Below are 25,751 nucleotides of genomic sequence, written 5' to 3'. Positions count from 1 at the left end.
GTTGGAGAATTCAGGAGAATTATTGACAGTTTTAGTGTGAAAGTTGGTGAGAGTGCTAGTTGGTGCTCTGTATTTTCTTTGTACGTTTTAAATAAAACTTGTTAAATTCAACTTTTCTGTTTTCTTGTGGATTTCTGTTAGGAGCGGGAGTGTCAGTGGATTGACATTGAAACTAATACGCACCTCCGTCATTGAAATGTTAGAGACCTTGTCTGATGATGACTTTGTGAATGTAGTGTCAGTGAGTATCTGTTCTTTTCACAAAATTTGCATTGTCAACAAAGCCATAAGCAAACTACCGGATAATAGATACTTGAATGTTAAGCTGCTAAGAGACTTAAAATATATTGCAAAATACCACATTTGGCTTCCTGTTGTCTTGTAACGTATAATGAAATTCCTAGATTTGTTGCTATCTATACATTTGAGTGAAGGGCAAAAGTTGTTTAAACAAACTTCTGTGTAGCCAAATTCTCCTTTCCAAGATATTATTCTGGTCTGTGTAACACATCATCAGTTTCACTGGTATATGCCAATTCACTTGAAATAATTGGTGGTTCCCTGGTTTTATATTGTGGTATGAGAAAAAATGATACAGAGGAGGTAGGGGGAAGTTCCTTCTCCCATACAGCAGATATGTGGGTTGCTTGTGTTGATAGATGCATGATGACAGAACATGTACAGCCATACATCTAACCCGCCAAAGAGGTGTTGCTGAGAAGTTCTACAGTTAGGAACTTGGTGGGTAGCAAAGCAATTTTTTCGCATAATATGTATTAAAATAGAGGGGAGAATCCATGAAGAAACTTAAAAATCCACATATTTTATGCATACAGAGACAACATATGTGATGTGCAGGTCAGAGGATTGTTAGGGGGAGGGTAGGATTGTAAGGATTTTCAAATGAAGGTGATGCTGGCTTTTCAGCAGCTGAGATTTTTCAGAACATGATCTGAAACTTTAGTACTACCTATAATTACTACACTTCAAACTTGACTACCAGACTTAAAACTTCTGTTTCCACATAACAGAGTTTTAAATAGTTCTTTAAAATAGTTTTGGGGGTTTTTTTGAATGGCATTTTAGGTTTTCTAATACTTGCCTGGAATTTAAAGTGTGAATTCCCGGTTTTCAAGAAAGCTGAAGGCAAAATAAAATAGATTTGGGGAGGGGGAATATAGTATGGGCAACTTCCAGTTTTCAGACTGACACCTTAGGTGTCATGCTCTAGCCTTGGGCAAGGCTTTTTTGGGTTTTTTTTATTAAGCTGTTGAACTGTAGAGCTTTGATTTTAAGGATTTAGGATGGGAACATTGACATACTCTTAATGACAAGAGGCATCCTCCATGGTGAGTAACTGGAATGATTTTGGAGGTAATTTTCAACTTCTGCAGATGTGTTGTAGCCAGCCTGCAGGGAGAAAGACCTGAAATATCACTATCAGAAATCGCTTTGAACACCACTTATTGCTTCGTCGTTTGCTGTCAGTCTAGCTAGACCTTTCTCCACGTAGTAGAGAGAAGCTTTTATTCACAATGGAATTTCCTTTGTTAAAGTTTTTAATAGTGGATTAGACCATTTTCTTTAGTCTAAATTGCAGTGAAAAAAGGAACTAATGTTTTTATTATTATTATTATTATTATTATTAAAGGAAGTAAGCTTTTCTGTAATGACATTAGAGAGTTGAAACCTTGTTGTTAGGTTCACTGGTTTTAAAAAAACAAAGATTGTAATCCTAAACTGCTGGAAATTGATTACTGTGTTCAGTGGAACTGTGCCAGCTTTCACCACTGGAAAATCTGGACCCGCACTACTTCCTGATTTACATAGCTTTCCAAACTCTTTCTTTCATTTGTTCCCAGCTGAACAGAAATAGTGTATCTTAATGCTAAGCCTTCCTTAGGCTCAGGGTATTTTATTAGCTAAGCTTCAGTGTTATTCTAGCAAGGCCCCAAGGTTGGCATTTGTGTTGAAAAATAACTAGAAATCTTGGAATATTTTCTACAGTACATTTTCCCAGTCATTTGTAACTTACAGTATGTAAGAACCTTTCTTCTCTGAGTGAACTTCAGAGGCACACATCAGATATTTCACTGCAGAACCGAAGAGGACTTTTTGGTTGTGCTGTGTTCATCCTCAGAGGAAGGCAACACTCACAGAAATATGCATAATAGAGGATGGCATGTCTAAATCTTTTATAAAGTGGTATTTTGTGTTGTGAACTTATAATTTAAAAGTCCACATTAGGTCTTTCAGTATTGCAGTTATTTTTGTATAACCTATGTTTTATGTGTTCGGATGACTTGCATATTAGAATTGTGGAAGACCTTATGTTCAGACATTTTATTTCTCAACAGAAAGGGAATCGTATGCTATAGATAGGAAACAAATGGTTGTACTACTACAAGGCATTCTTTAAGCAAGAGAAGTGAACACAGAAGTTTGATCTTTTTTTAGGATTTTTCCCTTTTTTTTCTTTAGATTGCTCAGTTTTTCCACAGTCCAACCAAAGTCTCAAATCACAGTTAAGCACCAGAAGTGACACTGCTTAAGGTGATATATTATCACACTCAGTATTATTTGTTCTTAACATTATTCACAAAAGCATATACACAGGCCTTTTATAAAGCATTCATCCATTGCAAAGTTGGTATTAGTTTCTGTACTGTTTTCATGTACGTTGCTTTATTTTTATGTCACGTTTAGATATTTTGACACTTGAAGTAAAACAATGTGTTAGAACCATCATTTTCCTGATCATTCAGTTAGATCTTTGAAAATTACATACACGACTTTCATTTAGGAGGATTTCTTAGAAAGTGAGATCTCATCTTTATTCAAATATTAAATTCTTCATTTTACTGCTTAGATTTTTCCCACTTATTCTTCCTTGTATACTTTGGTGAAAAGCTTGATGATTTATTAGGTTTAGGTACTGTGTTAAAAGACAGATGGTTCATTAATTCTTGTCTAATTTTAAAATAATTTCATTTTTCTTTTTTCTAAATGATCTGAGGATCATCTAGAGATACAGTGATGCACAAAAGATCATCTGGTCACAAGTGGTGTTTCCCAGGGCTCAGTATTGGGGCCAGTTCTCTTTAATATCTTTATCAATGATCTGGATGAGGGCATAGAGTGCACCCTCTGTAAGTTTGCAGACAACACCAAGTTGGGCGGGAGTGCTGATCTGCTTGAGGGTAGGAAGGCTCTACAGAGGGATCTGGACAGGCTGGATCGATGGTCCAAGGCCAGTTGTGTGAGGTTCAACAAGGCCAAGTGCTGGGTCCTGCACTTGGGTCACAACAACCCCATGCAGCCCTACAGGCTTGGGGAAGAGTGGCTGGAGAGCTGCCTGGCAGAAAAGGACCTGGGGGTGCTGGTCGACAGCCGGCTGAGTATGAGCCAGCAGTGTGCCCAGGTGGCCAAGAAGGCCAACGGCATCCTGGCCTGTATCAGCAATAGTGTGGTCAGCAGGAGCAGGGCAGTGATCGTCCCCCTGTACTCAGCACTGGTGAGGCCGCACCTCGAGTCCTGTGTTCAGTTTTAGGCCCCTCACTGCAAGAAAGACATTGAGGTGCTGGAGCGTGTCCAGAGAAGGGCAACGAAGCTGGAGAAGGGTCTAGAGAGCAAGTCCTGTGAGGAGCAGCTGAGGGAACTGGGGTTGTTTAGCCTGGAGAAAAGGAGGCTGAGGGGAGACCTTATCGCTCTCTCCAGCTGCCTGAAAGGAGGTTGCAGCGAGGTGGGGGTCGGTCTCTTCTCCCAAGTAACAAGTGATAGGACAAGAGGAACTGGCCTCAAGTTGTGCCAGGGGAGGTTTAGATTGGATATTAGGAAAAATTTCTTCACTGAAAGTGTTATCAGGCACTGGAACAGTCTGCCCAGGGAAGTGGTTGAGTCACCATCCCTGGAGGTATTTAAAAGACATGTAGATGTGGTGCTTAGGGACATGGTTTAGTGTCCTGGTTTCAGCTGGGATGTAGTTAGCTGTCTTCCTAGTAGCTGGTACAGTGCTATGTTTTGAGTTCAGTATGTGAAGAATGTTGATAACACTGATGTTTTCAGTTGTTGCTCAGCAGTGTTTAGACTACAGTCAAGGATTTTTCAGCTTCTCATGCCCAGCCAGGGCACCTGACCCAAACTGGCCAACAGTGTATTCCATACCATGGGACGTCCCATCTAGTTTAGGAACTGGGAAGTGGGGGGGCAGGGATTCGCCGCTTGGGGACTGGCTGGGGGGCGGGCGGCGGGTGGTGAGCAATTGCCCTGCGCATCATTTGTACATTCCAATCCTTTTATTACTACTGTTGTCATTTTATTAGTGTTATCATTATCATTATTAGTCTCTTCTTTTCTGTTCTATTAAATCGTTCTTATCTCAACCCAGGAGTTTTACTTCTTTTCCTGATTTTCTCCCCCATCCCACTGGATGGGGGGGGAGTGAGTGAGCGGCTGCGTGGTGCTTAGTTGCTGGCTGGGGTTAAACCACGACATTTAGTGATGGGCTTGGCAGTGTTAGCTTTATGGTTGGACTTGATGATCTTAAAGGTCTTTTCCAACCTGAATGATTCTATGATTCTATGATCATTATTCATCACGGAATATTCCATAACAAAGGCAGCATGTCTAAATCAAGTCCAGCTCTAGTGCTTTCTTCAGACCCCAAAATATCAACTTAAGCATTTTGTTCTAGGTGAAAGAAATGTAGATTTATTTGATATGTTTCATGTTATTGCTTAAGGACATTGTCTCTTGAAGTATCCTGGTACTAGACATCATTAGCTAAATAAAAAGTCCAAAAAGCTAGGTGAAAATTTTCATTTGATACAAATTAGAGGATGGATATATGAACACTAGCAATAACTGGAAGTTATCTACAAATTTTCTTTCCCCCCTGGATCTTTTGGCCAAGTAAGCAACAGTTGTTTTATGGCTTGTTAGCTTTAATAACCATGCAGCATTTAGTAATGAGGTTTTTGAGTTAACTAGAGAGCTGTTTTACTGCTAACCTCTGCCAAGATGTTGTCCCACAAAACCCATATGTATGATGATTCATGCCCACAACTGAGAGACACAGATTTAAGCTCATGCCAATCACTTCTAGAAAGTGACAGGATGATTTAATGAACCATGCCTGGTATATGGAGAAATCCTAGGGAACAAAAAGCTTAAAAGTAGATGTGTTAAAATACATTAGTTCTACTGATTTAATATAGTTCTTGCATTTATTTCCAGGGAAAAGAGGTTGAATGGACTATTAAGTCATGTAAAGATTGCCAGGGGTTAATAAGTCATGATTTCCTCTGGGATTTGCATTTTTCTTATCTGAAGTGCTGTGCTTTGTTGCCGAAAGAAAACCTGCTGTTTGAAAGAGCTTAAATGTATGAGTAATACAGCTGTTTCCCACTAATCCAGTTATATGCTTTGATAGCAGTAAGTGGTAGATGATAGGGGCAGCAATTCCATCCCAGCACGTTATGATTTAGTGACTTGGTTTCAAATGTTGACACAGAGAGTGTAATTTGTTTATGATTGTGGGTAGGCTGCAGTTTGCAGGAGAAATGTATTTCAACTTCAAACCTTTAGAGGTGTGGAATACCACAAAAAGGAAAAACCTACCTTACAGCAACAGACGTGTTAAAGGTCAGGAGCTGTAGGACTGTTTAAAATCACTTAGCCTTTGTAAAAATCCAAACTAGTATTTACTGTTTAGGAGCTGGAAATTAAATGTTAGGTGCATACTGGAGATAATAGAATCATGCTCTGGGAAAATTGAAAGCTCATCTCCTGCTCCTGTGTGGTTTCTGCACATTGACAAAAATCAGAAGGAAAGAGATTTCTGGATGAGCTGGTTTCAAAGAAAAAACCATGCACCTAGCCTATTAAATTATTGTTGGGGATAAAAGCGAACTGTGGAAGATACACCCCTTTTTCCACTGATTTTTAATAGCAGTTTATCATGTAATTGCCACAGCTCAGTGGTTGCAAACCTGTTTGCTTTGCCCCCCTTATTCCCAAGTTGATATAATCTTTATGCCTTCCTAATTAAAATATTGAAATGTGATAATACAGAAAAAAAAATAGTTTTGTAAAGAGCTTTTCAATTTATCAAAGGGCTCCTTTCTCTTCCTGCTGCATGTTCCTTCCTGTATTCTGCAGTTCAGATTGCACCTGTATTCTCTCAGATACAGGGAAACATTTCTTCCTTCTGAGAAATACTTCCCTAAGCTTATTTAAAAACTTAACAAACATGCCATGGGTGGAAACCTTAGCCTGAAGTCCTACTGATGGGAGGAGGATGCTAGATTTTGCAACCAGGTAGTCTGTTGTGCTTATGATTTCTTTGCTAGAAGTTTTAGATTTGTATGAATGTACTTCTGTTCAATTGGCAAAAACTTCCAGAATTTTCTTTAAAAATAACGTAAAATTGGTTTCCTTTCACTTCCATTTAATTTGTTTTTAGTGAACCTTAAATTAAATTGCATACTCAAAAATAGACTAAGACATAATTTTTTCCTGTGTTTTTCAATTTTGACCCAGAAAAATTCAGTGGTGGTTAGTTTTTCTAAATAACATCACTATTTGAAGCAGAAATCAAACGTGATCATGATATCAGTGTGAGATACTGGCACTGAAGTAGTTCTATTGGTGGATCTACAGGAGGAGATGAAAAGCCCTGTCTGAAGCGGTTTGCCAGCAGACTTGCTAATGTACTTCTGTCCTTACTTTCTCATTCTCCATAACAGACAATATTAAGGAGAAAATATAAAGATGCCTGCTATCTTTTTCATTATTTGGCAAATTAAAAAAAGATAGAGAATCAAGTTCCCACTGTAGGTCTGCATAAGCATCTCTCTTACCGATTTAATTCTGGAACATTTCAGGTAACGAATCACAGTAGCTCCAATTCAGTATACAGTCCCCCCAGCATCTATTTTTCCCTTTTTTTTTTTTTTTGGGGGGGGGGGGGGTTGGTTCATAGTCAATGAAAAGCGATATAAAGGCAAATTTAGAGCTGAGTGTTGAGCTTCCCGATTCTTTTAACGGCAATCCATCTAATTGTATCATGACCTTGCAGTGTTTCTTAAATTGAATGGCTCATTTTCAAGAAAAGGGGCAACAATGATAGCTGCAGAGAAACACATCTTCAGAGGAGTGTTCCTTAATGGAAAATCATTAGCATTCCTTAATGGAAGGTCATTATCTTGCACCTTCCCTATTCAGGGACCAAGTGAATTGTTGTATGTATTTTCATACAGGTATGTTTAGTAAGCACTGTTGGTACTGGGTTAAACAAAGCTTGAAGTTAGGATCAAAATCTATTATTCAATTTCTGCATTGCTAATAACTGCAGGTAGAGCTAGGTTATGTATCTATGGAAATATATGTATAGGAAATAGATCTGGAGGACATGTTTAGCAAATGTAATGAAGATGAGTATTCTGCACATAACAATGGAGAAAATTTGGGAACAATGGAAACCCAGCAATTGTTAAAAAGTTAGAAAGAATTTTCTTTTTTAATGGATTAGTGAGAGTAGGAGTGGAAGCAAGAAATGCAGTAGTATAAACAACATCATTAAATGTTTGTCTGCCTGCAGAATTACAGTTTCATTTTGCTTCCCGTCTAAAGAGAAAGTCGAGAAAAGAGTCAATGACACTATCTTAAAGTATTTCAGGTGGGGCTGGAGTTGAGAGGAAGATTAGGGTAAAGATGATGTTACATCAGTTGGCTTTTTTGAAATGAGGTTAATTGACTTTAGTGGGACTCTGATCCTAAGGAAGCAAATTACACAGTTTGTATCAAGAAAAAGTGAAGGACCACTAGGAGTCAAACTTCTTGCAATCTTCTTGATCTCTTCATCTGACATGGTGAACTTGAAATGCTTCTACAGCTTCAGTGACATGGCTAGAGACAGCTTTCCACCTAAGTAATCTATAGATTGATGGTTCACTTTCTCTCCTGGGAGGCAAACAATGAGTATTTGAACTCAGATTTTGACTGTACGACTCCTTTATTCTGGCTGAATACTATTACATAAATGTGGATCGTATCACTAATTTAACACAAAAAGGATTGGCTCAGATTTTACAAAAAAATATTGTAGGTGTCTTCTCTGAGGACCAAAAGTGGTTTATGGTTGATTGCTTGGTTCTTGAAAACATCTCACAGTCCTGAGTGAGTCATCTGAGAAGCTGGATTTCAGACATACTCTCAAACTCACAGAATTTGACCTTTTTTTGGCTGTTCTGGAGTTCATAAATAAATAGCCTGATAACTGATTTGATCGCAGCTGAGAAGTGCTGTGGCTGGGGAAAACTGTTTCGTCCATAGACTCACAAAACTGTCAGATAAAAGCACGGTGAGAATCACTAGTTGGAGCCCAATAAATTTGAATGGTGCATAAATAGTTAATATGCCTCAACAAATTGCAAGGAAAGACTCTTTATGTCTTCATATCAATATTTAATGCTTTCCTGGAAGATGCACTTTAAGCAAACATCTACCACTAAACGTAATTGTTAAGGTCTATTACAGAAGTAACCAAGGGAATTTTAAGGACCAGTGATGTGTGAGTGGTGAGACACTGTGCGAGAAGTCAGACTAGAGTATCTCATTGCCCCTTTTAGCCTTAAATCAAGAATACATAAAGGTTTTGGTTGGTTGATTGGTTGGTTGGTTGTTTTTTCTTTTTGTTTCATCCTACTGACTTATGTGTTTATCCGGAGTAGTTGTTCATCATCCACCTTAAGATACTAATGGACTGGAAAGTACTTCATCATCCTTGTGTGACATGAATACTTTAGCCTTATACTTTGTAAATAGGGAATATTTACCAAGTACTTTTTTTTTGTGTGTATACTTAACAGTATAGCCATATCTGTCTAGCAATAGATGTGTTCAGTAGTCAGTCTTTCTCTTATCCCTAGTGGACTTACAAATTCCTTGTTATCTTCAGTTTAACCAGCCCTACAATATTGTCAGTGCACTAAGACAGAACAGCAAATCCCTATGTAAAACAGACATATACAGAATAGTCCATGATAAAGAGGTGAAAATGAAGTGTTACTTTGCTGTCCCAGTGATAATACTCTCTCGGGTACTTGCTTACATTTTTTTTTAATATCTGGGTTAAAATAATACACCAGTATGTAAAACCAATATAACACAAAACCCATGGTGATGTTAGTGCAGGGTCAAGTCTTCTCTCTCTCTGAAAATTACAGCTAGCACCAGGACCATCTCCAAAAGCCAAGCTACCATGTTCAGCTGAGAACTGTGCTCAAGCTAGTGAGCCTTTGTAAAAGTACAGCCAGCCATATCCCACGCAGAAGCTACTCACGTTTGTATTCAAAAGCCATCTAGCCATACCTGATATATTGCTGGGGAATTTAGAAAGAAAGTATGTGTTTCAACAATTTTTCCTGATTTCTCATTTAAACTGAGCTTTACATAGCTACAAATAAACTTGAGAAACCTTTAGAAGATTGAGTTATTTTTATTTTAGAGTTACAAAATAATAACCAAGCCATCTAAATTTAGGGATTTGTTTGTTTATACATATGTTATTTTACCTGTCAGGGGAAAGTGTATCATGCCAGATTCAACACCCCAAGAGAGGTGAGGCTGCGGCAGTTTGTGCCGCAGATCCAACCAGTAGTGAAGCTGAAAATGTATTCCCAGTGGGCACATGCACACGGAGCACATGTATATACCACATAACATATACGCATGTATATACATACATACCAGGCCAGCCACACAGGTAACACAGATGAATGCAGAGCATTCATGTGAACACAGGCAGTGCCAACAGCCTCATCCTGCTCCCCCCTCTGCCTGAGCTGGATGGAAGCCTGCTGGTGAGAATATATGTATGTTGTGTACTGTGAGGATCCCTCCAGCAGCTGGGTTCAGACACTCCATTTGCCCAGCAGCTGCCCCTAGATCCCAGTCTGCCCCATTGCTGCCACTTGGACATATGAGTCCCTGAGGCCACAACCCCACTCCAGTTGCTGGTATAGACCATCTCAAGTTCACAAGCAGAGCTGTCGGGGTCTCCCTTGGTCCCAATAGCCAACCCCCCACTGTGGTCTCACCCTTAGAGACACAACACACACACACATGGGTTTCACTACTAGAGACCCCCAGGACCAGCACTTGACACTCATTCCGGGTGCTGGTACCATGGACACATGGGTCCCTGTGACCCACAGTCCACTCCAGTTGCTGACACTGAAGACACTCCAGTCTCTCCAGCTGCCGTACCATGGACACGCGGGCCCTGCGACCCGTGGTCTGACTCTGGTTGCTGCACTCATGCACCCATGCACAGACACACACGCAGAATAGAGGGTCCCTCACCCAGGAAAAGCGGTAAAAATGGAGTTTAATAAGAAGGCAGGACAGACTGCACTGATGAGATGCAAGACATGGCCAGACAAACTGACCAGCAAACTATTTACACAGGACCAACAATTTTTCCCCTAACCCTCTATTTTCCCCAACTTGTTCATCCCCAAACCACCTAAATCTATCCCTTTCCTCACCCTGGTTCTTCCCTTAAATATTCCATAGTAAGTCCTGTGCAATTCTAAAAATCCTTTTCCCCTGCATCCCATAATGTCTCACATCATACAAACTCCCTGAGTCCAAAGCTGGGGTTATTGTAGTATAAAGTATTGCCTAGGCCCTAGTTAGTTGTGGGAAATGAAAAACACCTCCAGAAGACAAATCATCCTGACTATATTGGGGACATAGTTTATTACAGGCAGGCAGTGCTTGTCTGTCTCCACTGGCTGTAGGGAGAGACTGACCCACTGTCTCGGACTGGTCTCCCAATTAGAAGATCACTGATATGAGATGAGCTGAATCATACTACCTCTGCTCAGCTGAGAATGGAAAAGGGAGTCAGTGGGAATAAAAACATCAAGCACTTTTGGATTTTTTACACCTCTTTTTTCTTTTTGTGTGTTACAGTTTGCTTTAACTTATCAGCTAATTTTTTACTGTTGTGTTATTAGCTGTAACTTCAGTTTGCTGTGAAAGGAAATGTTCAAAAGTTATGTAAAAGAAAAAAGAAATGGAAAGAGTTGGAAAAGAAATAGGGCAAATCTTAAAACAAGATCTGTTTCATTTTAGATCTGTCACAAAGTGTTAATTCCAGGCAATAGAGTACATGAGTGCATGAAGAGCCAAAGGAAATGGAAATTAGAAGCTGAAATTCTATATTAGGATGTCAGGACCAGGGATGTTGCTGGAAAGTGTACATTTATTACGTTACTTTACAGTACAACTGACAATTCCAGACGACTAGAAAAGTCACCTCCATTCCCACTTTGAGAGATTGCTTTGGGCATCAATACAGATTTTTATTGTCTCCTCTTATAGTTGTCAAATGTCAGGAAGTCAGACTTCTAACAACACAGCACAGGCTTCTGCGATTTCCAGAATAGATTGTAGCTCTCTAGTATATTAGTCGTATTTAAAATGAGTAGTTTAGTAGTGTATAAAATGAGATGATAGCTCTGCCTCATGGTTCCACTAAATGGTTAATAAATCTGTTGGCTATTTCCAGTTTCTTAATGTTTAACAAAGCACAAGTTTTACTAGAGACCCCTGCTTCATCAGACTGTCATTGATCCTGTGAGTTTTTATGGCATGTCAGATGCTAAACCAAAAGTGCATTTCTGTGTCATCTTTCCAACTAAGAGACAATTATTAGGGGGCGTTGTGACAGTATAATTAAAAATCTGTGGTGGGTGAATGATCTCTTGAACAATGAACTCATTCCTTACCAGTTCTGAAGAGGCTGGGCTGGGCTGGCTTTAATGATTCTTCTGGGGAAAGATGACTCACCATGTTAATGAAAAAAGAAGAAAATGCAGGCTGTCCATAACGTTTGGGACAGGGTGAGGGCTATGTGTTCTGTGGTCCCCCTTCTTTTAATATATTTTCTATAAAAGTCATGTATTTGGTAGGTGAAAATTTTAAGATTTATGTGGCAAGATGTTAGTTTGGTGTGAATCTAAAGGATCTCTTAACTTAGACAAAACACAAATAAAATACTCATCGACTTCTCAAGTCTCACACTTTCAAGACTCACCCTTTTCCCTCCTATCTCATGCTTCCCTGCCTTAGCGCAGCATCTCACACATCAGCAGCATGCTGCCGCAGCCTCCTTACTGCTTGCGAACCCCAGGCACCATGCGCAGCCAGGCACGTTGCTCTGCCCTGCAAGGGGGACAGGCACATTTAAGTCAAGCTGTGGGAATATAGAGGTGAAATTGTAGCCCCCTGCCGTCCCCCAGTTATGTGGCCTGATGCTGAAACGTATGTCTGTCTTTTAATTTGGTGCACTGACTAAACATTCATCTTGCTTTTGAAGCCCTGAAGAGCCCTTACATACCCAGTGAATTTATAGATAACAGTTTAATACTCAAACCTTTATCTCTGCTGACCAGCGATAGGACACAAGGAAATGGACTGAAGCTGTGTCAGGGGAAGTTCAGTTTGGACATTAGGAAAAGGTTCTTCACTGAGAGGGTGGTCAGTCACTTGAAGAGGCTCCCCAGGGAAGTGGTCATGGCACCAAGCCTGTCAGAGGTCAAGAAGTGTCTAGACAACACTCTTGTGTATATGGTTCAGTTTAAGGTAGTTCGGCAAGGAGCAGGGAGTTGGACTTGATGATCCTTATGGGTCCCTTCCAACTTGAGATATTGTATGATTCTATGAGTCATCTTTTTGGCCAAGGGGTTTTTTGTGTTCTAAACAACTTGAATTTGACTGAAAGAAGCTTTCCACAGTCAAGTGATAATAAAGAAAAGTCTACAAAATAATTTTTTAGAAGGTCTCTTCTTGTTACAGCTCTCTTCTAGAGTGTATCTGGTAGCGGTGCCATACAGTGCAGACAACAGGACTGCAGCACTACAGTAGTGCAGTGGTTCAGATCAACCAGCTTTCTCTGGGAGGTGCTGAAGTTTACAGTAATGAAATTTTCAGTACAAGTCAGAAATACATAATTTTAAGTAAATAAGACATGCTGACTTAGCCACAGCATCATGAAATGACCATAAATGAGTTCATCTTGCAAAGCTAATTCATCTTTTCAGCCTATGTTGACGTTCTTTGCTGTAACTCTGAGATTTGCAGCGCAGCGTCGTACTTTATGGTCTGAACATTAATCCTTTTGTACTCAGTGAGAGCTTTGTGTTGATTTATGTGCAGATAATCATATTGGTTAGAAAGGTTAACAAAGCTGACTGACAGCAGATTTTGGCCCAGTGTTTGGTCTTTTTCCAAACATTTATCTCATGTTATGCCACACTATTTTTTTCACCAGATATTTTGTGATCTAAGACTGTTACTGGTTTTGAATGCTGCTACCTCTGGTCTATAATACATATATAGACATTTCACAATGAAAAGAAATGGGATACATTTTAAATTTCGGGAAATGCCAATAGTGTAAATTGGCATATAATCCTAATTTTATTTCATCCTATACTTGCAATACAATTTAAGAAATGCAGGTGTGCTCCTTCTGAGTACTAGAATAAGTTTTTTATATTTTCTCTACGGTATATGTGTAGGATTATATTGTATACCTGAAGACTATCTGTATGCAAGTCATAGGATAGGAAAAAACAGTTATTTTATGGCAAGATGTGAATGCTGAACTTTAACACCACATATTATTTTTTGGCATGTCAAATTACAAACCTTTATTGCTTGAACTGCCTCAAATTTTCTGTGTACTAAGATCTGCATGGGAGTTTTCTTCCTATTCTCTAAATGGATTCTGATAAATATTTATAATATCTTCTCACTGCTGAAATATAGAATCTAACTGGCCTTATTCAAGATTCAGTTATTCTTGGGATTAACCCTAAAATCCTATTACCAAGCCTAAAGCAGCAGGAAAAAAAGAGAAAGAAAACAGCAAAGCTGGATTTAGCTACAAGATGAAAGCCTGATGAAATCAGATCTATTTCACTATTGCTCATTTAATACATATAGATACAACTGGGTCACCAAGCTGATTTAGCCATGAGGTAGAAGTAGCATAGCAACAAAACTCAGCAGATTGAAAGTCAGCAGCAGTAGTATCTGATTAGGTCTTCAGCAAGCTGACTATATTTTTCTCAATTTTCAGTATTCCTGCAGTGAAGTTTCTGATTTATTCAGCTATCATGATATTGGTGTTTTAAATGTGTAAGTTTTGGCTCTGTAGCAAATTTAAGTATAGGAATTACTGCTTTCTTTAAGTTTACATGATTTTCTATAAACATTTCTGAATGTTTAAAAATAGACAATTTACATACAGTTTAAAGCAGGGTCTCCTTTAATGTCAGAAGTTTTGTAGGGTAGGTTTTTAGGGTTTTCTAAATTTTTTTGTTTGGGTTTTTTTAGCATAGAAGTGTAATTTCAGGAGATTCTGATTAAACGTGCTATGCTGAATCAGTAGATGTTAGTAAACTAACTGGGATGAGTGAAGAATAGGAAGGCAGCAGGTAAGGATGGTTGGGAAAATCTGAATTTTTACATAGATTTGATATTAAACAATATTTTACAGATTTTGGAGATGCAGAAAGACATTTAGATAGGAGGTTGGTTTACAGCTTTTCCATTATGAGTGTTGTAAAAGCTGTTGGAAATTGAGATGCTTGTTTTGGTGATATGGATCCTTTGTATGGAAAAAATAGATTTTCATCCTCCTGGAGCTGGGACCTCTTGTGTTCAACATGTGGAAATTTTTTCTTTAAGGAGGGTTTGGATTTTAATATTCCTGCTTCTTCACTCATTTGGCATACAAGAGTATTTTATTGTTTCAATTGAAATGAGGAATTTATGCCAGTCACAGAAAGCTCCAACGACCTCCACCGGAAGTGTAAACTTTCCCATTTCAAGATACCATTTGTAAGACCAGTTCAACTTTTTTGTTGTAGTGCCACCTAGTGACTAAAACTTGAAAAAGTTTTTTAAAGTTCCGTTAATTTATTGGGTTTAATTTGTTTATGTTGTTGCATTTTCCACTAATGAGATGATTTACAAAAGATTTTGTGTTTTTCAAATTGAATCGCAGAGGTAGTGCTGCTGCTTCTATTTCTTTTCCTGAGGATTTACATAAACTTACTGCTATCCTTTTTGAGAATTGTGGCTTTCCTCAGTGGATAGTGCTTTGTCCAGAAAGCATCTGATAAATGTTGACTGAAGCTTGCTTTCTTGATCATGTTATAAAAACAATTGAGCACATGCTTATACATAAACTTTTTTTAATAAATATATATACACACATATGTATGAAGACATCAGATACAGCATAAAAAAAGGTGTTGACTGTCAGAAACAGTAATAAGCATTTTCTGATCAAGATAAATTAATGCACCAAGATATTGCTCTTTAATTATTTATAGCATTACTTCTTATGCTGCTGTTTTCGATGCCTGCTTGTTTTGCTAGCATTACACATAATGTGAATTCTAAGACAGTGCAATGAAGGGGGTGCTTTGTGTTTCCTTTCATAAAAGAAGCAGAATCAATGGAAATGTTTTATTTGCATTTAAATAACCTCCTACACTTGCCAAAAGAATGATTGACATTGGATTTTGGATTTATATCCTTTATACCTCGCAGGAGATGGGACATATTTAGATATATAGAGAAGGATAGATGGATATACAGAAGAGAAGTGGAAACATTCATCAGTTTATACATTGCCTGTGAAATCAGAGATTTTTCTCTCTCAGTGCTGTAGTCTTCAGAATGAATTGCATTTTGAAAAAATTTAAGTGATAAGCTCTTTATGAGAATTCATGCCTTAAGAATTTGTGCCCTATGTGACCTTGTGGTTTAAATGGCATATAGCAAAATAACTATGATCAAGTTAAAGGGCAAATTTGAGGACTTGGAGTTGGTTGCACAAAGGAAAGGGAAGAAGCATGTTCTGGTGCTCTAGTAGTAGGGAATTCAGATTAAAGCTTCTGGCCATGTCGTTGCCTCAGATTTACTTGTTTTCTTCCCTGTTGCTTCACTTTTCTCACCACTAAAATGAGAACAGTTCTGAGCTATTTCACAAGGAGTCCAAGACACTCAGTAGTGTTTGAAAATGTCTGTGATGCTAAAGTGTGGATGTCCCTAGGAGTTATATGCTATGTGTTACTTGCTAAAGCTTGTCAACTGGGGAGAGATCAGCTGGTATCTGCAAAAGGCAGATTTATCAGAAAATTTCCCAATAGACAAACCAGTTTGTATCTGTTCAGCAGGTAATATATTGAACCAAATGCAGTTTTAGGAAAAAAAAATTAAATACGTTTTTCTTCTCATCTATTTTGTTTGCTGTTTTTTTTTTTCCAGACTGCTTGATACTTTTGATCTTTCTACTTAACTGTCTCAAATGTTTTTCAGTCCCTGTATATCCCACTTCCGAATACTAATCCTTTCTTTCTTCATTTTGCAGCCTTTTTCCATGAGTGTTTCCTCCTCCCTTCTCTTGTCTTATACTGTCCTCTTAATGAAAACACCCGTCTGTAGGGTCTCTTGGTATTTGTTGTTTGATCTACCGTCATATCCACAGAGTGCTTAGAGTGGGAACAGATATAGGAAATAAATCAACATCTCTTTTTCACTTCCCTTGAATCCTCTAATATCCTGGTGCTGGGGTAGGAGTTTTATTAATTTTAAAGAAGGATTTCCAGGTTGAGACTCTGAAAAATAGGAGCCTTTTAGCAATGAAGGAGTAACTATTCTGGAATCAGAAGAGAGTTTCAAATGCCACCCCTTCTCTTGTCAATCAGTTTAACTCTTGGGGCACTATGGATTGCAGAGGTCCATGGGTCTGGAGGAGCCCACAGCTCAGTGGAACTACCCAGAGGAGGGGAAAGGTCTCTACCATTTAGATATTTCACTGCAACTCTGTATAATTTTCCACTAGTTTTGTAAGTTGATCCTTCTCTGAATAGGAGGATAAGGACAAAGTCTTTGTAAGACTGTCAGATCAGTATTTCTGTTTCTGACCTTCTCCAGAATGACAAGGTTCAAGCAGCATTAAACTCAAACCCCTTTGTTCAGTTTCATGTTAACTTGAATTAACTTATCTTTCAAGTTATTGAGTTGCCCCATATATAGCCAAAGATTGTACTGGTGGTTTGAGGTCAACTAGATGAAGTTCTCTAACACTTCTTAGTGCCCCAGTAACAGGCTTGGGTACTCCTGCCCAAACCTGTGAATAGGAGGTCTTCATTTCCTCACATCTGAGGATCATCCTGGGAGATCCCAAAGGCAGAGACTGCAAAAGGATATAAATAAATTGGGTAGTGAGGAATAATCTAGTGAAAAACATATCTAGATCCTATACTTTGCTATATAATTACAAATTTAATTGAATTAATACTTTATGATACTTTAAAATAAAAAGCTGAGCTTATCCTGTTTTCCATGATTTCCAAGGGTTTTGCTGCAAGCCCTTCTTATTTTAGCTTAGATAAGGAATAAGCTTTTTATATAGTTGAAAAAGTAGAAGCTGTCACTGGTGGTGACATACTGTGTAGGGTGGCTTTAGATTTTAACAATTGAATGGGTTGCCTCCAAATGTCATCTATTGTTTTGTAAGTGACTCACTGAGCCCACGGCATTGTACACGAATTCCATTTATTTTCTTTTTACCACAATGGCATTTTTGTGACATATGTTTATCTTTACTGCAATAATTAGGGGGAAATGCCAGTCTGATAAATACCCAACTGACATATTTCATATAGATACATTGAGAGTATTTTATTCAATAAAATACGGATTGTAATTAGTGTAATTTGACACCTTTGATAGGATTTGATTTTGTAAGAACATGGACTGTCTGAAGTGGCAATTGGTGTTTGAAATCTTGCATGTTCTTTCTTCTACTTCAATAAAAAGTGATTGAGTATATTGTTAACTGGTTTTCAAGAAATCATCCAAACTTAAATAAGCATTACTGTGGTACTTAGGAGACAGGTAATGTGACCAGTAATCATTGAAGGCTTATTGCAGGTATTTTGGCTTTTGGTATCTTAATGTGTGAAAAATTATAATGCCACTATTGCCATTATATTTCAGATGAGTGTAACTGAAAGCTGGCTCGGTTTGGCTAATTAAAAGTTATGAGTGGTCCTGGTATTTGTCACGTGGTCAACTGGTTAAAGAGCAAAGTTATTTTAGTGTTATGAAAAGCCAGTTTTAAGGGCAATCTGAAGGCTTTTACACTTGAAATACTTCAGTTACTTCAGTATTTTACTGTGGTTCAAATTAATTAAATGTAGCCCTGAATTTTGTTCCCCCCTTTGGATGTTTTTATTGGTCACATTTCAACCTTCAGACTTGCCTTCACCTCCTAGCAAACAGGTAAATGTTCATTTTGGAGGATTGTTGTTCCATCTACTGATTCCTTTATCTAATCAAAAACTCTTCTCATCTGTTTTGTTGACCGATGTTAACATTAACATTGATTGATGTATTTGAAAACAGCTGGCTTATATATTTTCTTCATTAAATTACAGCATTTGCAGGCTTTGGTTGATGGTAACTCTCTATTCTACAAATGTGTTATTTCTCTCCTTCATTTTACATCAGCATTTGTCAATCTATAGATGCAGATGATTTGACCTTGATACTTTGTTCAGTTTACATCATGTGTAAGTATAGTACAGTACAGTTTACTTGTTAACTGCTTAAACAGTTTGAGCCAGTATTCCTGACAATTTTTAAAATGTCATTTTTGTATCTGTAATTACTGATCCATATGCTAGATACCTGACCTTCTTAGAAATAATTACCCTGATACATTTGAAGGACTGCTAGCAAGCAATTTGGATTTGCAGTTTAATGTTAGTGGCATTTCAGGGAGGAATTTTCACTTGTCACTAAATTTTCAGTTGAACACCTAAACCGCTGTTCGCTATAGCCCAAGACAAGGCATGCACTGACCATAAGATTGAACTTATGGTTACTTTTATATTAGCTCATTAAATAATTTGCATATAATATCACTGATGAAGCAGAGCAATGTTTTCATACTAGTTTTTCAGATGAAATTGGCCTTTGTAGAGCAGAGCTACCTGCCAGATAGTGTCTTTCTTCTACTTTCCAAGTACAGGGTCTGTACTTTCATCCCATCTCACAACTAGAATTAATTTTCAGACCTTGCCTTTTTAAAATTATTTTACATCAGTAATTTTCCCATCATGCCTACAAAGTTAGGTCAAGACAAGCTGAAATAATTCCGCAGCACAATACTGTTTTCAGTCCCACGTGGCTGATGTACCTAATAATCATCTGGTGATTTATTGGTTACTTCTGTAAGAAACTTCTAGAAGAAGCATCATTGAGTGTGTCAGTGTTTTGCATTAAAGTGAATTGATTACAGTTGTGTGATCATCTCATGGTTTTGCTCAAGCAGCAAAACATGCTGCTTAAGAACAGCAAATAAAAATCATCACATGATATTGAGGGGAAATGGGAAAATGAATGACCATGAGTTGTTTGACTCTGGGGAAAGAACTTTTAGAAAAGAAAATGGCTTTAAAATCACACAATGGAAATGTAGGGGTTCAGCTGGATGTCTTATATTTTAATCACAGTGGAGGGTTGATCATACCAAAATACTCTTTTCTGGGAAATATGGCATACACCAAAGGAATATTCAAGCTGAAAATTTGTTTATATATAATCCAATTCCATGTGTTCATTTATTTTAAAGGTGAAGTTTGCATTGTGACACTGGGAGAACTGGAAAATATTTTTAATCTTCATTATCTCATCCTGTTTTCATACTTTTGTTACTGTAAATACTTTATATACATGATACTATATTTATAGTTGTGGTATTGTGAAAAATAAAGCCTCGATAATTAGAATATTACAAAAATAAGGAAGCAACCTTTGTCATATTATTATATACAGCTGACTCTTCTGTAGAATACCTGGTCAAATATAACATTGCGTTTTTCAAAGTTAAAGCACTTGTTCATGCTTTTGCATGTGTTTGGAAACAGTTGTCCCTTTGTGACACATTGGGAAGTGCATATTGATAGAAAGGGGGACAGAAACTTTGCATGAAGTCATTTGAGAATAACTTGCTCCCACAGATTTTCATCACCCGGGGACCAGAGCTTAAAAATTGGGACAGAGTAATAACTGTCCTTATTAGTTAGAAATATATATGAAGATTCTTATATAGGTATTCTCATAATGTATTCTGCCTAGCAAGAATCAGTACAATTTGTTAGCTAATACAGTCCTCAGGAAAACAGCAACTATACCATGAAAATATCAGTATCTCACCAAAAGACAGTATTAACTCATGAGAAATGAGAAAAATAAGCTCCGTAGAAAAATTAATACAATATGAAGATGACAAGGTATTAGGTTAGTTGTGAACTACTTAATGCTCAAAATCAAAATAGTAGGCTTTCTTCTTTAGGTTCTACATACATGCAGGAGTGGCTTGTGCTACAATAATATTAGAAGATGAGGCAGACAAATTCCTGCTTTAAAGTCTCTAGTTTGTGGGGCACTTTGACACATCCTTTTTGTGAGAATAAGAAACTACATGTGGAACCGTAATAATCCAGCATAGCAAACACTCTCTTGATAGTGCCTGGATTTGCTCATTTACAGCCAAAAACCCCACAGTTGCAGCTCTGTGGCTATTTTCAGGAAGGACCTCTAACAAATTAGGCTAAGCCTTCTGCTGAGGATGATGCCTTTCTCTGTCAGTCATCTCTGCCATAAGCAATACTGTATTTTCTGTTACACATTTGCTCCTACTAATTCAATAGCAGAATTCTCATTGATGAAAGTGGATGTTTGATAAAAATTACTGGTAGTTCATATTTTGGTTGGTCCTAAGAGCAAGGAGAATGCATCTGTATGCATCTGATTCCAGGTCATGGAAAATTCTGCATACCTCCTAAGTACCCTATTGACTTGAATTGAATTATTATGCATTATTAAAAATGGTTTGATATTATCAATCCCTTCATCCTTTTAAGTCCTGTTCATCGTAAATGTCCTACCGTTACAGCGCAAGTTCATGTTTGCTGTTGATAGCAGTTCTCACTTCTACTTTGTGCCCTGTATTTAGTCATTTCTTTTAGACGTGTAAGTAGTCTGAGCAGTTATTGAAATCTGTGACCTTATTTACCTTATCTTCTATACAGTACTATTGAACTAATTAGCAGTACTGAGACTTAAGCCAACAAGGCCTGATTTTTAAGTTATTTTAAGGCTTTGCACCAGGTGGACAGCATAAAATTACGCTTATATTTACATTGACTTTCACTGAAGACCCTTAATCGGGAAGAGGCGTAATAATCTGTTATCACCTGAAATGTAAATCAAGAGGTCTGGATTTTCGTGTCTTTAATGAGATGGAGTTTTATGGAGTTTTTTGGACATCTTATTTGCCAGTAAGAAAAAAATCTCATACAAGAATTCTGGATAGATAAAAGAGTTTAAAAATTGGCCAAGACAATATTTTAGTAATATTAGTCAAGAGTATCTTAAACAAAAATCACAGTGTTGTAGTTAAAAGGAGTTTTTCATTCAGATAGGGTTTCACTGTGTTGTAGTGAAAAGATTTTCATTCAAATAGAGTTAAACATGGATTATGTGCAGTAATATGCACTTTCATTCAAGACTACAGTCAGAATCGTACATGCTTCAGCATGTTTTAAGAGAAATCTCATCTTTGACTTTAGATAGATAGATATAGAGGTAGCTAAAAAGTGAGACGCATTTCTGCATCCCTCTCTACTGGGAGATATATATATATATTTGTACTTATACATGTATGTATGTATATTTATACAGAGACAAATTTTAAAAAGATCATAAACTGTTTTCTACTTGTGCAGACAGCATTTTGCACATAAAAAAATTTCTATATATGTTTTTAAATAATGTTGGAACCTCATATAAATGAATTTTTCAGAGAGCAGTCCTTACGGATATGTGGGTAAGAGAGCACAAATATGTGTGTTTTCAATACACACATTTGTATTATTATTAACAATATCCTGCTATTAACAGCTATACTCTCAGGTCCTTCCTTTTTCCCAAGAGTGTATTTTTTTCTATAAGGTATATTTACTAATTGATAATGGTCTGCAAGTTTCACTGTAAAAAAGCAGACTAATATGTGCAATATGGAAGTCCCCTGATAATGTAACCAATATTTTTCCGTGATTAAAAAAAGTAAAATAAGTATTTCCCCATGGTTTTTATTTCCCTAACTCTGCATTTCTTAGGTTGATTTCATTATATGAGCTTGAAAAAAGATTTGTGGGAATTTTTCCACTGTAATAGAGTTTTTTGGATTGCAGCAAAGAGTAAAGCACCAAATACCTTTTTTAAAAATATATTTATTGCCCAGTTTTGAAATCTGTAGACACTGCTGGACATTCTCAATGTAGTGGAAATGAAAATCCAGGTGTGACATGCTTTATCTCTTGGATCAAGAAAACATTAGCCTTTACTGCTACAGTACCTAGAAGAGATGAACTGTCTTTAATACTATTTCTATTTATTTTACAGTTTAACAATAATGCTCAGAACGTCAGTTGCTTTAATCATCTTGTCCAAGCTAATGTGAGGAACAAGAAGAAGCTGAAAGAAGCTGTCTATAAAATCTCTGCTAAAGGAATTACAGATTACAAAAAAGGCTTTAGCTATGCTTTTGAACAGCTGCTAAATGTAAGTATGAAATTCATCTCTGCTGTAAAGTGAAGACGGAGAACTTGAATTTTCAGATAGCCACTGCACGCTCTTCCATTGTGTAACTAAGTGACAGAAGTGCAAACCTTTATTTAGCAAGTATATTTATCCTGACAATATGTTTTTTCTTTGCAGATCCCCCAGCAGATTGCTAAGATTCATGAATAAATTTGGTTTTCAATGTGCTGTACTTTTTTTACTTCATTCATTCAGCTAGTTTTTCATTTAACACGTGATTCTCAGTTGGCATATAGCTGTGGTAGTGATTGATTTGCAGGTAATTTTAAAATGGAAGGCTGTATTAAATAACAGTGTAAATGTAGTAAATAACAGTGTTGTTATTTCAATATTACCACAGTATCTCCTAGCAATGTTTAGTTAACCTACAATTTCTTAACTTATTAGAAGTCATAAATAGTTGACCATGGCTTGAGTAGGACAGAGGGGAGCAAATTACTTAGTTAATAGAGGAGTATTAGACACCTGAGAGTATTCTAATTCCTTTCTCCTTCTGATGTATAAAAAGAATGTTTTCCTCAAAAATTAAATGCAGTTTCCATGTTTTAATTACATTGTACTTTCTAACTTGCACCCAAGCACTAGCCTTCTGAGTAGTAATGTTTCCTATTTGCCACAAGTGTTGGGGTTTTATTAGTAATTAGTTTTGATAGTTTGTGTTGCTTTTTAAAAAAAAAATTCTACTTTTCACCTTCATAAAGACTGCATATTTGATCTTTACCTTAGTGTAAATAAAGCTATACCAATTTACAGTGTTAAGGATCTAGCTTAACAAATATGAAGTGTATTCTTTTTATTACTTTTTTTTTAATATACCAGTGATGTCTCCCAGTGTAAAAATCTTTAATCATTTTCCCTTAATCTGCTGGATTCTGGACTTCAGGGCCCTTTCCTGCCATTGTATATGCAGCTTAGGGCTAGAACTGGTTGAAAAATTTCTAACCTTTGTAAATTTTGATGGAGGAAAAGAAAATACAATGTTTTCAAGGGTGTTTTCTCAGCAGATCGCTATGTAGGTGAGCAGAGGGGTTTGATGGGGAGATGATTGGGTGCCCTCTGCTGATGGTTGTATAAAACTGCAAACAGGATTTTAAAAGCTGTTGGACTTTTTCAGACTAGGCTGAAAGGCATCTCCCCTTTTTCTTCATTTATCTCGTGCAGAGGGAGCCAGGAAGACACAAGTAATTTTGCCAAACACAGCTTGTTCCTCACAGTACTTGTATTTGCTTAACATTATGTAGTACATTTGGTGTAGCACCAGATACGTACTTTGTGTACAGGCAGTATTAAGACGACCTGAACACAGAGGAAGCTTCAAAGTGGACTAGTTTGTAGGACTAAAAAAATTGCTTAAAAAAATAATGGACATCTGTCTCATAGTGGGACCTTCTCTCTTGTAAGTGGAAACAGAGGTGTGATTAGCCTCACATAATCTCTGCAAGCCTGTAAATTATGGCTGGACATTGTGGATATGTATATCAAGGGAAATGAAGAGATTGAACTAGGTTATAGAAATACAGTCATCCTCTTCAGATATTGGCAAATCCATCCGACAGGAAGAGAAAAAGGGCTGGTGATGGAATTAGCACTGGACTTTGGTGACAAGACAATATAATATGATAATATAATACAAGCTTAAACAAATTAAAAAAAATATGCTTGGGGATAGTTTCCGGTTGCATATTTATGAATTCAAACAGTCCAATTGCTTTAAGGACCATGGAAATGGAATATTTTTTAACAGCTCAAATTTTCGTAATAATTTTGTGGGTACTGTTTCTGGATGACAGTTATTTCAAACAATTTTCCTGAACACCGAAGTAATATTTCACTTGTGCCATGAAAAACTTACTGATATGTTGCTAGATGGAAATATACACTTCAGGTTTTTTCAACATACTAATACAAGTGATTATCAATAATCTGGATTCCATCATTTTTATGCAGTATTTTTCCATTATTTACTGTTATATTAACTTGCTATTTCTTTGAAAATAATAATACTTCCGCTTCAGCAATTTAGGAGCTTTTTTCCCCCATACTATAATAGCTACAATTTGTCAAAAAAATTACCTTGAAATCATCTCTTCTTGATCTGAGTAGTTGATTTTTGGTTTGGTGTACCTTTTCCTTCTTCAGCGACATGAAACTCATAATAAAAAATGCATTCCTGAAGTGTCATGTCACTACGTATAATCCTGACCTGCTACTTAATGAGTTAATTTTAGAGATGTGAAACTTTTATAAACCAAAAGCAATTTTAGGCACAGTATAAAATGGATCATGTCTTGCCTGCTTGTTTGAAAGAAGAAAAGAAAAGGCCTTTATCAAGTGCAAGAGAGAGCTAAAAAAATTAATACGCAGACTCAGTTCCAACTTGTATTCTTCTGTGTTTTAAGCCAAGAAGCCAGTTTTTGTCCCGGGGAAGCTGCTGTATAGGCAACACATTCCTCTTCAGCTGTGGTCTGTGCTGGGAGGGCAGAGACATCCATTGGACTGCTGAGGCAATCTGTTCAGAAAAATGATGAAATTACTGCATCAGTTTTGCAAAATCACTTATATTCGCTTCCTGAGCCAGTATCTCTCCATCTTTGTGCAAAGGCGGGGTGGGGGGGAGGAGATGTGTTGTAAAGGCAATTCCACCTTCCTCTTGATCCCTTGTAAGAGACTGATGTGTTAAGTTCATTCATCAGGATGATTTGAGCTTATTCATGTTCAGATTTCCAATATTGTTTGGAGGCTAAAATCTTGGAATTTTTTTCCATGACATGACTTTAGTGTCTAAACAGTGTAGCGTAAGTAAGTGTCCTTCTGTAAGTACTAGGAGATAAAGAGAAAACACTGCATTTTTCTGATACTGTATAAGCATATACTAAGTAAGCCATTAGAAAAATCCTGATTTAGTCAGTTAAAACAAAGACTAGCTCGAGTTCATATTGCCCATAATAGTGCTCATTTCAAAATCAATAAAAGAGTTTTATATG

The 25,751-nt window shown here is 37.2% G+C and overlaps 1 protein-coding gene across 3 annotated transcripts in view; it reads left to right on the top strand.

The window, feature by feature from the left end:
• CACNA2D1 (calcium channel, voltage-dependent, alpha 2/delta subunit 1) overlaps window positions 1–25,751 on the top strand; it is a 421,901-nt gene that overhangs the window by 312,836 nt on the left and 83,314 nt on the right. For all 3 annotated transcript variants that reach the window (XM_010580942.1, XM_010580943.1, XM_010580941.1), the window contains exons 10-11: window positions 142–241; window positions 22,570–22,728. In XM_010580942.1, coding sequence (XP_010579244.1) covers window positions 142–241; window positions 22,570–22,728 — 259 coding nt within the window. The remainder of the gene's footprint in view (window positions 1–141; window positions 242–22,569; window positions 22,729–25,751) is intronic.

This window comes from Haliaeetus leucocephalus, unplaced genomic scaffold (genome assembly GCF_000737465.1).
Source record: "Haliaeetus leucocephalus isolate CR32 unplaced genomic scaffold, Haliaeetus_leucocephalus-4.0 Scaffold751, whole genome shotgun sequence".
Classification (NCBI taxonomy): Eukaryota; Metazoa; Chordata; class Aves; order Accipitriformes; family Accipitridae; genus Haliaeetus; species Haliaeetus leucocephalus.
Note: the sequence above shows the minus strand (reverse complement) of the source record. Positions and strands in the feature narration are given on the sequence as shown.